The 16,074-nt window shown below is 49.6% G+C and overlaps 1 protein-coding gene and 1 pseudogene across 1 annotated transcript in view; both read left to right on the top strand.

Annotated features, from left to right (window-relative positions):
• The first annotated feature begins 5,840 nt into the window (after nt 1-5,840).
• LOC142440483 (poly(A) polymerase alpha-like) lies at nt 5,841-14,765 on the top strand (annotated as a pseudogene).
• The window catches only part of PDXK (pyridoxal kinase), a 29,470-nt gene continuing 28,063 nt past the window's right edge, over nt 14,668-16,074 (top strand). Inside the window, exon 1 of the mRNA XM_075542237.1 lies at nt 14,668-14,911. Coding sequence (XP_075398352.1) covers nt 14,825-14,911 — 87 coding nt within the window. The 5' untranslated portion in view covers nt 14,668-14,824. The remainder of the gene's footprint in view (nt 14,912-16,074) is intronic.

The raw sequence follows: 16,074 nt of genomic DNA, 5'->3' as shown, positions 1-16,074 counted from the left end.
GGGGCTGCAGGTTCCCTCTCATTCGACAAGTGGGCTGGGAGCCCCTGCTGCCTACCCGGCGAGTATCAGGCAAAGGGGTACAGACAGACAAGGAAGGTGACGTTGCTGCCCAAGAGGAGAGCACAGTGCGCCACAAAGCCAGGAACAAGCTCTCCTGTCTGTGGACACAGAATACCAGCCTTACATTCAAGTCACACCTGTAATCTCAAACGCTCTAGTAACCACAACTAAAATAAATGAACAAACAAATAAGATTAATTTTTAGGATCTATTTTATTTTCACCCAATATGCCCCAGATGGTACCATCTCAACATATAATTGATATAAATATGGTGGAGGGAAATGTCTTCCTATGGCTCTTCTGCCCAAGACTCTGATTCCCACTCAATGAAATCGGGCAGTGTGTGGCTCTGATACTGGGCATTGGTCTGTTTTCATTCCCACCTCCCTGGCTGTGTCTTGGAGCAGCAGGAGAGACTAGTGGAATCCTGAGGACACTAGAAGAGCATGTTCAAGATCTGTCTGAAGTGGCTGAGGCCGCCAAGGCCAGATGCACCAGCGACTGTGGCACGGACACACAAGAGCGGCACCGAGAGGAGAGGGTACCTTCGCCTCAGCTGCGCTGAGACGGAGGGACAGAGTGGCCAGTAGGTTGGCTTCCTGGCCCGTGCTAGTGAAGGCCAAGGGACCACAGGGCTTGGGGACTAAGAGCGGGAGAGAGACTTCGTGACTCATGGCTGAGAAGCTGAGAGCCAACAGAAAGAGACGGCTGCTGGCTGAGCAGACCAACAATTGTATCCTTACTGTTTGCTGATCCTGACTTGGGGCAACCTATTAAGGTCCTTAATAAACTTCCTCAACCTGTGAGTATTGTCTGTGAGTTCTGTGTAGCCATTAAAAGGAACTATCGAGCCCAGAATAGATGTCGAGTGACGTGGGAGGAACGGGTGAGGATAGGTAAGGAAGGATGGACCGTGGAGTGACCTTCCTCCATTTGAAGCAGCGGAGGGTCACGACCTCTGTGGCCACCATGCCTGGCAACTGCGACATCGGACATCACAGCTCTAAGTCTACAAATGAGAGGAGATTGCCAACAGGCAAGACAGGTGGCACCCCAGGCAGAGGGACAGCAGGGGGAAAAAGACGCCCTGGTGAGGAGAGTCCACCATATTCCAGGAGCCAAAGTTTTGACCTGCCAGGCTGGTGACTGCTTATGGTATCAGGTGAGGCCAGGGGGCCTGCTCACCAAGGGCCACCTAGGTTATTTGGAGGGACTTACTGGTGCAGCAAAGACTCCTAAGGAGCTTCAAGCAGCCCGACATTGTGAGTCTCCTACAGCAAACAAAGGGTAGGCTAAGGCCTGCGGACGATGGGGCAGAGGCTGGAGGACAGGTGGGGCGTGAGGAGCTCAGTATTAGAAAGGAGGCGATGAGCTCATTGGATGGGGTCCTGGAGAATGAAGGAAGAGGAAGACTCTAGGCTAGGTCTGCCTCCTCCTGGCTACCAAGTCTCTGATATGTGCCTTCTCCTGAAGAAGAGCGATCCTGAAAAGAACCCAGCCTTCATTGCCACTGATTAGACTGACCGGGCATCTCAGCCTGGTGTCCTCAGCTTCCCAGCCTGGTTCAGAATAGGCCTTGGGGACTTAGAACTTTTGAAGTAAAGAGCAGACTTTACTGGCCAATCCCAGGGGCCTGAGTCAGGGAGAACCCTGCCCTGAGGGCCAGGGGGCCAGGCCCAAGGTAGGAAGGGCAGGCCAGAAGCTTCAGGGAAGTGAGTTAGGGCTTGCTCTCAAGCTGGGGGTGGCAAGAGCTGAACAAGCACCTTTCTCTCACACGAGGGACAAGGATTCTGTGCTGACATCTACTGCAAAGACTGAGTTTCCAACAGTGGAGGCCAGAGGGATGCGAGTCTCTGGATTATTCCAGAACTGCTCCCCAGGAGGCCTCTCATCTGTCTCCTTCCCTGTGAGTTTTGATTATAAAACTCCACTTTGGAAAGTTGATCACGCCAAATCGCCTGAATTCAATGAATTGACGCCAATCAAATGAGCCAAATCCTCGCTTCATTTTGACGGTAATTCAGTTCTCTGTGGAACACATCTTTTGTTCTTAGGACTCCCTGTCTTTCTGAACTGGTCTAAAAATGACTGCAATTCTCCCTGGTATTAGTCACAGCCCAGTGACTAAGGGTTGAATAAGGCAGTCTTCAAATCCTGCCATTATTTTTCAGCCTGGATTTTTAAGACCAAGTTTCCAATATACCCGGCAGGCAGTTATCTGACTTGAATCCTAGTTTATATTTATCTGCCACAGAGCGGCATCGATTGCCACCACAGATCGCAGCGTACTTGTCAATAATTCACACTTGCCATAATAACTCTGAGAGATGCAGTGGGTTTTGACACGTCTATTTCTCCGCCATCATTGACTTTCTGTTAGAGGAAGAGGCGAGCGCTCCCTCTTGCCCCCAGGAAGTGCTGGCCTTGCTATTTCTAGTTAACAGCATTGGGCTGGCCCTGCGCTCTCCCGTGATGGACGGGGTGGTGTGCTCAGATCTGCTATCCAAAATGCTACATGAAAGAGGATTGTGGCCATTGCTTTCGGAATATGCAGAGTGTGTTAACCTGGGTAAACTAGGGAAACAAAGCCACAGAGCGTATGTATAAGAAAGAGTTTTATATAAAGGGTAAGTGTATATTAAGAAAGCATCCCAACCCAGTGCTGTCCAAATCCATAAGTCCAACATTAACCCATATGTCCGATACCAATCTACAAAGTCCTCCTCCATCTCACAAAACAAATGCAATGACGCTGACTGCAGGAGGAAAGCTGAATCAATGAGCATGTAAGCATCCCGGCACTGGCAGGGGTCTCCACATGGCTGCTCCAGCACCCAGGGCTGCATCTGGGTAAGTCCATGAGCATCTCAGGGATGTCTTGCAGGAACTGAGCCTTGGCAGCTAAAGCAGGAAACTGGCTAAAGCAGCCACACCCTGGTCCGACCATCAGAGAGCAAGAGACCTGAGAGCCACAAAGGTGAGGCTCACGGAGCCATTTATCTCTCCACCCCTCAGTTAATCCCACATGTGTTTATCGGCCAGGTTGGCACAATAAACCTTAACTATCTCACTGAGTGACATCCACATGCTTGGCCTTCAGAACCATGGGCCTCCTCAGCCCAACAATCAACCAAGTCTCATCAACCTCCTTCTAGTCACACCAAAGTGTCCTCTGTTCCCAAAGATGTGCTGCCGTTGATCGGCCTAGCCAAGGACATTGCTTTTGTTTTCCATTCACATAGCTTGGACTCCCCAGTGCCCCATGGGAATTGGCCTGCATTTGTGGAAGGTTTATGCGAACTTGTGTAGTCATCTGGTGTGGCTAGAACAGAAACCTCACATATAGGTGCTTTTAACACACATTTATTTTCTCACCGTAACTGCCATGGAATAGATACTGACTCAAAGTGATCCTACAGGATGGGCTAGAACTGGCCCTGTGGATTTCTGAGACTACCACTCATTAAAGAGTAAAAAAGCCCATCTTTCTCCCAAGGAGCAGCTGGCTGGTGGTTTTGAACTGAGGAACGTTAGGATCACAGTCCAGAGCATAACCACTATGCCACCAGGGCATTTCCAATTTAAGAAGCTAGATATCCATTCAGGATGCAGCTCAGGAAGGCTTCCTTCCCTGTCAACCCTGGAGGAAGCGCTCGCTTCTTCTGAGCTCGTGCACCTGGGTCTTCATGTGGCTTGGCATCTGTCTTCATCCATTTAGACATTGAGCTTCCCTTGTTAACTGGCATCGAGTGGGTTCAGAGCTGGGGACCCTGAGTCCCACAGAGGGAAGCACCGCCCAGTCCTGTGCCACCTTCACAATTGCTCTTATATTGAGCCCATGGGTACAGCCACTGTGTCGGTCCATCTCATCAAAGGTCTTCCTCTCTTTCATTGTCCCGCTACTTTACCAAGCATGGCGTCCTTCTCCAGGGACCGATCTTTTCTGATGACATGTCCAAAGTACATGAGGTAACCTTTCTCCATCCCTGCCTCTGAAGTGCATTCTGCTTGCTCCTTCTTCCCAAACAGATTTGTTTGTTGTCTTATTAACATAATAAATCCCAACTAGAATTATAGCCATCACTATAGGGGTTAGGATGTACAACACATATTTTGGAAGGACACAATTCCATCTACCCTGTGACCTCCAGAAATTCATGTCCTTACTACATGAAAAACATAGTCCATCCCATCATATCATTGCCCAAGTCTTAAGGCAACGCCAAGTCATTAGCTCATGTCCTGAATCATCGAAATCAAATATGGATGAGACTTTGGGCATAGTCCACCCTGGGGGCAAGATTTCTTTTCATCTGGGGGCCTGTGGAATCTAGACTGCACATTGTTTCCAAAGAACAATGGTAGAGCAGACACAGGTAGATAGTGGTGTTACACGTGGGGACAAGGGGAGGGAAAGACGGGATAACAGGCTTGAAGCAAATCTGAAACCCAGTTGGAAGGCATTCCTTCTCAAGGGTTGAACATAACCCTTCTTCCTTTAGGTCTGAGAAAGAGCCATGCCCTCTGGATGATGGGTGCTTGCCGCACTCTCTGGATTCTGGGTGTAAGGGCTCAGTCTTGGGCTCCAGCCCCACCTTCCAGGTCCACTAGGGTGGCAACTCTGCTCCCTTGACTTTCGGGGACCCCATTTTCCTAGTTCATCTAAGTGACAACTCTTGGTCTCCGGCAGGCCTTCTTCTGTCCCTTGGGCCCACTCTGTTTTGGGAAGCGGCCCCATCCTCCTGGCACTCATGAGCCCCAGCCTACAGCGATGAAAGGGGCCTGGTGGCAAAGGGGCTACACGGGCTCCTAACCTGGAGCGAGGTCAGCAGTTCCCAGCTGCTCCTTGGGAGAAAGCCTGGGCTTTCTACTCCTCTAATTCCAGTTTGGAAACCGTGGTGGTAGCAACTGTACACTACTGTTGGATAGAAGTGAACTATGGGATGGTATGATCTATGTATTAACTCCCAATTAATAATATATTTTTAAAGAGTTATATCAGGGAGACGAACAACAGAAAAGTGGGTGAGGGGCAACAGAGGATGAAGTAAGATATGGAAATAATAATCTATAACTTATCAAGGGTTTGTGAGGGAGGGTGAGCGGGGGAGGGGGGGAGAAAAAGGGGAGCTGAAATCAGGGGCTCAAGTGGGAAGAGAATGCTTTGAAAATGGATGGCAGCATATGTGCAAATGTGCTCGACACACTGGATGAATGTACGGATTGTGATAAGAGATGTAAGAGCCTCCAATAAAAGTACTTAATGATAATAGTAAAAGGAGTTATAGTCTTGGAAAACTACAGGGCAGTTCTAGTCTGTCCCGCATTGTCGCTGTGAATCAGCATCCACTGGACGGTGTTGCGTTTGGCTTTTGAGTTAAAGTGAAGCTCTGTCTATTGGAATTCTACAGACAGGAAACAGCCCAAAGGAGCCACGTCTACTGTCCCCGGGCCCCAGAGCAGTGGTTCTCAATCTTCTTAATGCCGCCACCCTGGAATAGTTCTTCATGTTGTGGTGGCCCCCCAACCATAACATTATTTTCGTTGCTATTGTTATGAATCGGGTTACCTCTGTGAAAGGGTCTTTCGACCCCCACCCCCCAAAAGGGGTCACGACCCACAGGTTGAGAACCGCTGCCCTAGCGTCTAGGGCGGGAAAGAAGGCTCCTCCCTTGAGCGAGCGGCCCTTGAGTCTCAAATAGAAGAAAACAGACCCACAGGAAAGGCATTTCCGTCTACAAATGCAGGGACCTGCCTTCCACCCTATGATGCCCTGGCATGCTTGGCACCGATCGGAGTCACCGTGATCAGCACAAGAGCAATACATCAGACCACCTGGCGCAGGGGCACTTCGCGGGTGACACGCGTTCCGCTGTGACGCTGCCCTTAGAAGCACGACTAAGAAATGGCGAGCGGCGGTGGCAGCGCTCCGACACCACGTTCGGACGCAGGAGGAGGGGGTGAAGGGGTAAAGCGGCCGAGCGGAAGCGGGGCGGGGGCGGGGCGAGGGGGCCCCTTCCTCCCGGGCCCTGGGCGATCAAGACCAAGCCGCGTCCCTGAACAGCACCGCAGGGACAGGGCGACCGGCCGCCCTACCCCCATCAGCCTCCCCGCCCCCGTGGAGGCGGGCTGCTAGCCCACCCGCAGGCTCCTTGAGCCTCCGAAGCCTTTGGAGACGGTTCAGGAGGAGGAGCAGCAGCACAGGGTTTAATATGGGGACATTTTAAAAACTTGGTAAAATCGGTGCAAGCCAGGTTCTTCCACACTGGGAAACGGAAAGTGAGGGAGGAAACTTGTCGCATGGAAATTGCAATTGCAAGAATTAAGGGCTGTGGAAGAGGTGTTTGTGCCCACCATCTGGCTGTAGCTCATTGCCCTCCAGTAGAAGCTGACTCATAGCAACCCGAGGGACAGAGTCGATCGTGGGTTTCCGAGGTTGTAACTTTAGGAGAGTAGAAAGCCCTGCCTTTTTCCCGAGGAGCTGCTTGGTGGTCTTGAACTGTTGAACTCCAGGTTAGCAGCCCAACGTGACCCCTGTGTCCCCAGGCCTCCTCCTATGGGAGTGGCCAAATCCTGTGCTATTGAAGTCCTCTGAAGACTATAACCTCCATTTGCCTCTTTGGGACCCGGACTTAACCCCAGTGATGGGTTCCACACCAGAACCCCACCTACAGTGGGTCTGGGTCAGCGCGGGTGGCCATGGTTGAGGAGCTGAAGCAAGGTCTTGCTATCACAGATGAGACTTTGCGGAGTAAGGCAGACTGGTCCAAACTTTTTGAAGTTCCAAGCTTCTTTCAAGCTTGCAAGTATTATATGGTCCTTCTAGCAAGTGCCCTGACAGAAAAGCAGTGCCTAGAATGGGTGGGCCGAGTGGTGTCCAAGATCCAGGTGCTGGTTGGAAGCCTGGGGAAGAATGAATGTCTCATGCTGCCCCATGTGGACCCTAGTCCTTTCCAGGACCCGAGGAGAATCCTGACAAGACATGTGTACCATGTGGGTGAGGGGTGCTTGTTAGGAACTATCGAGTTGGTACTGACCCATAGCGACTCTATGCACAACAGAACCAAACACCACCCTCACCATTGTCGCCCTGGCCGAGCCCACTGAGACAGCCACGGTGTCCATCCCTCTCCTGAGGGCCTTCCTCTTTTTCGCTGCCCCTCTGCTTTCCCAAACACGAGGTCCTTCTCCGGGGACCGGTCTCTCCTGACAACATGTCCAGAGTGCGTAGGATGAAGTGATTGGGTTAATGGTTAAGCACACAGAGAACTTGGAAAACCTCAGATCTCACCTATGACCTTCCACCTCTCACAGATCCAGTTTTTAGGCAAGCAATCAACAGCGAGGTGTTTGAGGCAGATATAAAAATTGCCGCAATGCATGTGACACCAAGGGAGCTCCGTCAACTAGTCCCCAGTCACGCGCTTCAGAAAAAGCAAAAGCTTTCGACGGAAGGTGTCAAATCGGCACTCTGGCTGACAGCAGCCTTGACTTGTCTGGACAGTCTTGACGGCATGTCTGGGCCTCCACCTGTGAGTGGTGTGAGCACCGGTCCGTTGAACAGCTTGGGCAGTACTCAGGGCAGAAGCAGTCCTGGTCCAGCTGCGGAAGTAGCCTCTGGGACCACCCTCCAGCCTCCTGACATTTCTGGGGCGCAAGTGAATTCCAGTGACAGCTCTGGGGACACACTGAGTGAGGGCATTCCTCACCCGTCCACCTCTTAACTCAGCCACCTAGACCTCCAGGCGGTGCAGCAACAAACTACTTAACCCCGTAGCAGATGTCAAAAGGACCTTCTCACCTCATGAAGATGAGCCCCTTAATCTGTACAAACACCAAACGAAACAATACAACCCCCTAAATCATAAGATTTTGGTAACCAGATCAGGTCCAGCATGCATCTTAGGGGGAATCTGCTGACAAGTTTTAACTGTTCAAGTCAGACTTCTGCCTTTGACCTTTTATATTCAACTCACTAATGCACTCTGTTTAGTGGCCACTTTCCTCCAATCCCTCGCTTTTTGATAAAAGGAGTTCATCGGAGGTTTAAGGGTTATCTCAGGAGCGTTATGCCATTGAGGATCACCCTCTTTAAGTTGCGGTATATATATTTTCACTTGGGGGTATGAAAACCAGAACTGATGAACTTATAGCAGCTGAAAGTAAAATCCAGATTTGGGGGGGAGGGAGACTTGGAGGGGGCGACAGGGTGAAGAGATGATGACGTCAAGGGGGCCATATAAATAAAAAAGAATGGCAACTGATTGTGGTAACAAATGTACCATTCTGCTGGATGTGATTGAAATATGAAAGGATTTGATATATGTCATATATGTGTATATATATGTATATATATATAAAGCCCAATTAATAATAAAAAGGAAAGAAAGAGAGAGAAAAAAAGAAGAGCCGCCAAGAAAACCCAGAGGAGGAACAATGTAGCCAGAGCCCCTTCCGACAGCAACCTGTCTGCCAGAGCCCCTTCCGACAGCAACCTGTCTGCTGGCTTCGCAGAGAACGTCCGGTACAGAGCTGCCTGATATCCCGGTTCTCCCTGCAAACCCTCTTCCTGTTATCAAGAATCCAGGAAAACTGAGACGGGGCAGGTAAAAACCACCTCAGGAAGCCAGAAGTAATACCTGCCAGCCCAGCCCAGCCCACGTGTGGGTGTGATCACAAGGAGAGTGTGGAAAGGAGCGAGCGGGGCAGGGCTTAGAGCGGCTGTGAGCAGGGGCAGAGCCCTCTCTTGGCTCCTGGGATTCGATTGAAAGTCTGGGTTCATACATGAATCTAGGAGCGCTATCAGTAATGTTTTAGCAGCAGTCATACTCATGACTGCAAAAGATGACTGCCTTTAAAAACAAAACACAAACCAAAAAACCACCTCCAGTTCTATTTGCCCCCACTCCAGCATTGACATCTGGATTGGGTTTTGGTTGGATGAATGGTTTAAAATTTTGCAATGCAGACTGGCATAAGAGTTCCTTTTTTAAAAAGGTGAGCAACACTCGATAAAGACCAGAACAAAGTGAGGTATAATCTTCTCTAAATCCACACAGAATTTACATTCCTGGACCATATAAACCAGGGGTCCTCAAACTATGGCCTGCGGGCCACATGTGGCCCGCCAAGTACATTTATCCAGCCCGCCAGGTGTTTTTGCCCCGTTTTGGTTTTTACTTTAAAATAAGATATGTGCAGTGTGCATAGGAATTTGTTTATAGTTTTTTTTTTAAATAAACCCAGCCCTCCAACAGGTCTGAGGGACAGTGAACTGGGCCCAGTTTAAAAAGTTTGAGGACCCCTGAGTAAACGTTCCTTTGTATTTACATGTCAAGCACAGTTGGGTGAGGTCCTCCTTAGCAGGTTTTCTTCAGCTGGCTTAGAAGGCGGGACAGTTTGTGAAGTGCATCTTACTGGATGGGAAGGCTGCCTCCCTCTCACCTCATCCCAAGAAAAACCATTTTTTCTTTTTAAAAACTTTTATTGGCATATACTCATACAATTTAATCAGTCAATCTTATTAAGAAGAGTTATGCAATCATCACCACAATTAATTTCTTCTCCTAGTCATTGTTGTCAGCTCACCATCTCCCCCCAGTCTCCCCCACCCCCACCCCACTGCCATCCCCCAAGCTCACTGCCATTGACTTGCTGCTGCCTCACAGCGACCCAGTGTGCTTGGCACACATGTATGGATTGTAATAAGAGATGTAAGAGTCCCCAATAAAAGTAAGAAAAAATACAATGATTCTTTCCCTTTTTACAAAAATAATTCCGGCTGGGATTTCCAGTGTGATGTGTGGAAGCTGAACTCGGTGAAAGAGAAAAGGCCAGGTCTTCCTTCTTTTCTTTCTGGGTGAATGAATTGTCCTGTTCGAAGGGGACAGAGGTTACTTAGAATGGAAAGACTCTACTGAGCAGAGAAACCATTCACAAACAGGAAGCACCCCTCCGAAGAGATGCGCTCATCACAGGACCGTCTGATCAGCTTATCCACAGGAGGAACTGTTAGGGGATTTCCCCAAAGGGAAATTTCAAAAGATTGGATGCCATTCACTTTATTGGCAGGAAGTGGCTTGAGTTGGTTTCCTAAGTTTGTATGTCACACGACATCCTATAGGCTAATTAAGGCTTAGCTAATTATTTAAACTTTTCCCAGAACAGTCTTTATTGGGAGTTTTTCTTCTCAGAGAAGGATTAAGAGTTAAATTGAAACATTTTCTTTAACAGCCTCAACAGTTCCCTGAAAATCTAAAATCCTTGGCCAGATTTTGATCCCTTAGGTACAGGACACTAAGAGAAAGAGTCCTTTCAACCAAGGCCATGGCTAAGATCAGAGGGTAAGGTGTGGGGTTATTCCTTTGGGAGGGGGAGTGTAAGCAGTGATTGTCTTTCATGAGCTTAAACTGAAAGGCACTGCACATTTTTATGAGCCATTGGGGCAGAACTCTCTAGATAGGATGAAGCTGTTTGAGGTGGAAAACGTGCCACAAGGCCTTTTATTGAACCGTAAAATGCAAAGAAGGTTTACAAGCAGAGAGTGTGTCTTGAACTCAGTCAGATGGCTCCATTATAGCTTAGAAAAGAATCTAGTTGGGGTGCGGGGCCCGGAGGTCCTATGTTCTCTAAGGCGCTGGCCTAGAATGCTTTCAAGAGTCTAAAAAATTCCGGCTCTTCTGTTGTTGGGGACAAAAGAGAGCCCTCCAATATCCAATATAATGGATGGAGAAAATTGATTAAGTCTTAAATGGAACAAACACATTTCCAGATGAGAGAAACCATTAGCAAGAAGTCACAATGATGTAAACAAGGGTTTACAAAGAACCAATGACTTAAACCAATGACATGAGAGGGTGAAGGAGATTGTCGCCAAAACATGATTGGCAAAGAATCCATACATCACGGTTGTAAACTGGAATACAGAATACGGATGAGACCAGGCCTGGGAACATATATGATGCTGGACAGAAGAGCTTACAGGTGTGGCGCAGGGCCCTCCGAATGTGACTCATGACTCTGCCACCCTAGTGAGTACCCCACAGTTCCATCAAGGACACATCCAATCAAGTCCCCAAGGGTGAGGTTGCCACTCCCTAGATTAGAAAGCAGAGTGGTAGTAATCCACTTTCTAATACACTCTGCCTGAGGGCAAGTCTGTTCACTCTGGTGGTTAAAGGTCTGAGGGAATTGAATGGAAACTTCATTCAAGTGGATTCTCAAAAATGGATTGGGACTTTCACTGTAAACTTTAGCCTTCTGCAAACTTGGTGCTTAGAATTTAAACACTCATACAAATCCCAGCAAGGGAAAAAAAAGGCATTTTATACGTTTTGAAAAAGAAAAGAAAACGATAAACTTGGTTCGTGTTTTGCTCTTTGAGATAGTCTGGTGTCAGGAGCTGTCAGAAGCTTGTTCCCCCAAAGATGGGAGAACTTCTTACAATCACAAAATAGTTGTAAAACTAGTTTTGTCATTCCATTGAAATAATTTAAGAAGTAGAGATCTCCATTGTTTTGTTTCCTCAGGATCCGGGGTGTCATGGACAAATTATGAAGAGGAAACTTTGTGCTATACATTAAAAGTTGTAGAGCGTTCTTCTAAATTTCATGCGATCTTCTTTGGAAATGGGCTCTTTTGTAGATGCAACCGAGTTGAGAGGAGGTCAGATGGGATTAGAATGGGCCCTAATGCGATGGCCGGTGCAATCATAAGAAGAAGAATATTTCCAGAGCTCAGTTAATTAAGAAATCTATCTACAAAACAACCACTCATGGATTGCAACTCGCAATTGGAGTATGCTTGCATAAACTCCTCATATCAATAGTACCTTAAATCCCACGCCATTCAATAAATTAGTGATGTTATCAATACAATTGCCTTATACCCAGTGATATGATTAACAAATGTTTTTCTTTTTTGTCTTTCTGCCTTTTGTTTGTTTGCTGTTATTTGGGTTCTTGTTTTTGTCATAATATGACCACCCAAGTAAATCAGAGTCATTCATAACCTGTGGACAAGCAGATGGATCTGGGCTCCCACTGAACTTTAGCCCCAATCCAAGAACAGTCAGTTCTTATAACATGGTGCTGCTCAAAACTCATCTTCATGAAGAGATCACTGAAGATAAAGGTGCTATCGCAAAGTGTGGTGAAGAAAGCAGATGGTGCCTGGCTATCGATTGGAATAGTGTCTGGGGTCTTAAACTTTTGTATTCAAACAAGCAGCCATCTAAGTAAGGCAGCAAGTAACAAGGAAGTCCACATCCAAGAAGCACACCAGCCCGTGTGATCCAAAGATGACAATAACAAACTCCAAATATGATGAAGGGCAAAATATCAGAGTGTAAATTGTGAACACCCACTTTGTGGAAGGCTATATTGTGAACCCCCAATCCATCTGCTGAGTATCTAGTCAGACTAAGCCTCTGGCAGATCCCCCTAGCCACAGGCAAGGGACCGGAACAGGCTTACTGTCAGACGGAGATGACTGTAAACTTGACATAGTGGATCCAACCACAGTATAATAGGAACACTTGGTCACTTGACCTCTCTCTTGACCCAACCTGAATTTGCTCTAGCCTCAAGTATTTCTCACTGGTTCCATGCCAGAAATTTCTTCTCTGGACTTTTAAATATTAATGGTGTTCTTTTATTCTTTATATTATTATTTTCTTGATGTTTTGTTTTCTATTGTTTCTGTTGGATTTCCCAGTTTGTGAAGCACAGGAGTGAATGCATAGAGACAATAACTGATGTAATGGTTTATTGGGATGTGGGTGGTAGTGGGGGAGGGGGAAGGGATTTGGGGAACAAACAATGAATACAGGAGAGGGGAGGGAGCATTAGAACTGACTGTGATGACGTATAGACAACTCTTTTTTAAAGTGTGTTAGCTATGGAAATGTAAGATATGTGAATACTATATCAAGAAAACTACTTAAAAAATTTGACCAATGGTTACCATGGGTGAAGGAGGAAGAGTTGTTGCTTAGCAGACATTGAGTTTATGTTAATGGTGGTGGAATAATTTGGAAAAAGAGATCAGTAGTATTTGTACAAATCGAAGAGTATAATCAAGAGCATTGAATTCTACATGTCAAAGTTGTTGAATTGGAGAATGTCTTGTTGCGTATATTTTGTCCACAATTAAAAAAATAAATACACGAATAACAATGTGTACAAGGAAGACGAAAATGTTCTAGAATTGATTGTGATGACATGATTGGATTATTGAATTGTATGACATGTGGGTCAAGTGCCAATAAAACTTTTTAAAAAGAAGATCGAGAAAGTGCGGTGACACCCACCTTTCCCCACAGCCTAATGTCTTCATCTGGTCAGTGAAGCACATGTAAACACCTTTCTGGGAGGCTCTGGGGTCGTCCCAGATCCAAGTGATGGCAATGACGATGTCCCTCTTCCCGCTTCCTCTCCTGAAGCTAGCTTCAGTTTCTGCCAGCTCCACCTTGGTCTACTCCTGCAACAATTTCTCATTCTCCTTAGTAAAATTTTACGTGCATGTGACGTTAATGATATTTCTCCACAATTACTGCATTCTGTTGGACACATCTATAGATCTCTTCCAGTGGATCAGGTAGCTAATTCCAAATTTCTTGGCATAGACTAGCGAGTGCTCCCAGTGCTTCATCAACTGGTTGAAACATTTCAATTGATAGACTTGCAGTTTGAAAGCCCAAAAGGAAGAACACAGCTTCCTTTGAGAGGGATAAGAATGTTCCAGAAATAGGCAGCGCTGGCGATTGCACAACACTGTGAACATAAGTGCAGGTGTGAGGTTGTCCCTCGTCCTAAGGGTGGAGTCTTGTGCGTCCCTCCGGGTGGCAGTGGTGGGAGGTGGCGCGCGGGTTGTCAAGGAGATGGGCGTTGACAGAACAAGGGCGCCATGACCAGGCCGGGTGCCTGTCCAAATCCGAGACAACACGCCCCCTCAGGTGACGAGGAAGCACTACTGGTGTCGCCACGGGTTAGGCGTCCACCGGCCTCTCTGCTGGAGCAAGATGAGGCTGTGGTCAGCTCCTGTGCACGTGGACAGTCCAGGAAACCCATCTAGGATATAGGGTGGCTCTGAGTCGGAATTCACTCGATGGCAGTGGATTTGTTTTTTGTGGAAGGTGGACACCCAGAATTGCGGCCTGATGAACAGGGAAGGGAAGGCGGGTCCCGGTCCCCCTCCGGGCTCGATCTCTACCAGGTCACTCCAGGGGGCCTAGTCCCGCGGACCTCTTTCTTGTAGGGTGTGTTTTTGGTGCTGCTCCGCCACGGGGCTGCGGAGGGAACTGAGGTCCGGGGAGTGGCGCCGCCAATGTTGTGTCCCGGTGCACCAGCCCGGCGGGTATCTGCGGAATGAATGGACGAATGAATGAATGAATCCACGAGTGACGTTGCAGTGTCCTCACTGCCTGCCGCGTGCCCCGGATTGCAGGCAGAGGGCGGTCACGACCGCCTGGGACGGCGAGTGTGACTGGGGGGTGGTTTTGCGCTCGGGGTTTCACGCTAACCGATGAAGGGCGGGGCCTGCGGTGGGCGGGCCCTCCAGACTCCGCCCCGAATGAGCTTTGGGCTCGCAGCGGTGCTGATGTCAGAGGCAGACGGCCCGGCGTCTCTGCGGCTGCCCAGCAGAGCCGAGCACAGCTCCCCCGAGCGGAGCGGACCGGAGCGGAGCCGAACGCGGCGGCGCTGAGAGCCCCTTCTCCCGCCCGCCAGCCCCGCCGTCCCTCGGCGCCGCGCGTCCAGCCCGGCATGGAGCCGGAGTGTCGAGTACTTTCCATCCAGAGCCACGTCGTCCGCGGCTACGTGGGCAACCGTGCCGCCACCTTCCCGTTGCAGGTAAGAGCGGTTTATGTAATGTCGCCGGGCTCCTAGAGGTAGCCTCAGCCCTGGCCGCTGCGAGTGCATGACCTTGGTCGACTATCCGGCGCCACTTCCCGTCTGCAGCGCGGGCTCCTGGGCCTCCGAGAGCTGGGCGCGGGGCTTGGCGCGCTGTCCCCGGAGCCCCGGCGGTCCCGGCTGCGCGTGACGCGACTCTGCGGAGAGGCACGGGCCCCCGGGAGCGGGGGAGGCCTCCCCAGTGGCCGGCCTTGTAGGGTGGAGTGGGGGCTGAGCGCTCATGGGTGGGAGGAGGCGAGGGCAGGCGTGCGAGGAAGCGAGACTTCACAGACTCGGGCGCCTGGTCCCCGCGTCGGGGTGGGAATGAGAGTACGTGGGGGAGATCGAAGCTCACGTGGTGCACTCCAGCCCCTAACGCTGAGAACATTCTGCATAGCTTAGCTCACCTGAACGGGGCCCCTGCCCGGGTCGGAGGGCAGAGGACACTTTAGGGGAGGAGCCTGGCGACTTAAAGGAGGAGGTGAATCTAGCTTAGGGTTTGTAGAGTGATGGCACTCCCAAAACCGGGTCCCAGGATTCTATCTCCTCCAGACCCTTCTGGGAGGTGCATGCCTGGAGGGGCAGAGGGTTGAGTAAGGTCAAGGGCAGATGTAGGTAGGGGAGGGACTGCCCTCCTCATGCTAGGACCCGCGCCCCAGTCCATCAGTCAAGTAGGGGTCAAAGGGAAGGAGGTGGCATGGGATAGGGACCAGAGAAGAGCGATTCCGACCACAGCCCTGCCCAATCATGTCCTGAGTCTGAGCTTAGGGATTTGGTTTTGGAAGCTACTTTAAGAATGTGAACCCTTTTTTATTGCCCATCCCCTGCCCTGGGGAGGGGGTGAGCTTCTACCTTCCAGTTGGATCCAATGGCCGTCCCCCAAATGCTTTCTGTTTGCAGCAGGAGGTTCTGCCTTGGTGGGCTTTGGCAGGGACTGGGTGTATTGGGCTTCCTGCTGGGAAGGGATGACTGGCTTCCGATGAGGGGCACCTCCATGCTGGGTGGAGGGCTGAGCAACGCCCCTGGAAGGCCCACCCTTGGATGTCTTCAGCGCAAGGGTGGCAGGCCCAGGGATTGTGCCTGGTGTGTTTGGCCTCTGTGTGTCCTGCCTCTGGCATGGCAGG

Source organism: Tenrec ecaudatus, chromosome 2 (assembly GCF_050624435.1).
Source record: "Tenrec ecaudatus isolate mTenEca1 chromosome 2, mTenEca1.hap1, whole genome shotgun sequence".
Classification (NCBI taxonomy): domain Eukaryota; kingdom Metazoa; phylum Chordata; class Mammalia; order Afrosoricida; family Tenrecidae; genus Tenrec; species Tenrec ecaudatus.
This window is presented reverse-complemented; position numbering and strand designations above follow the sequence as displayed.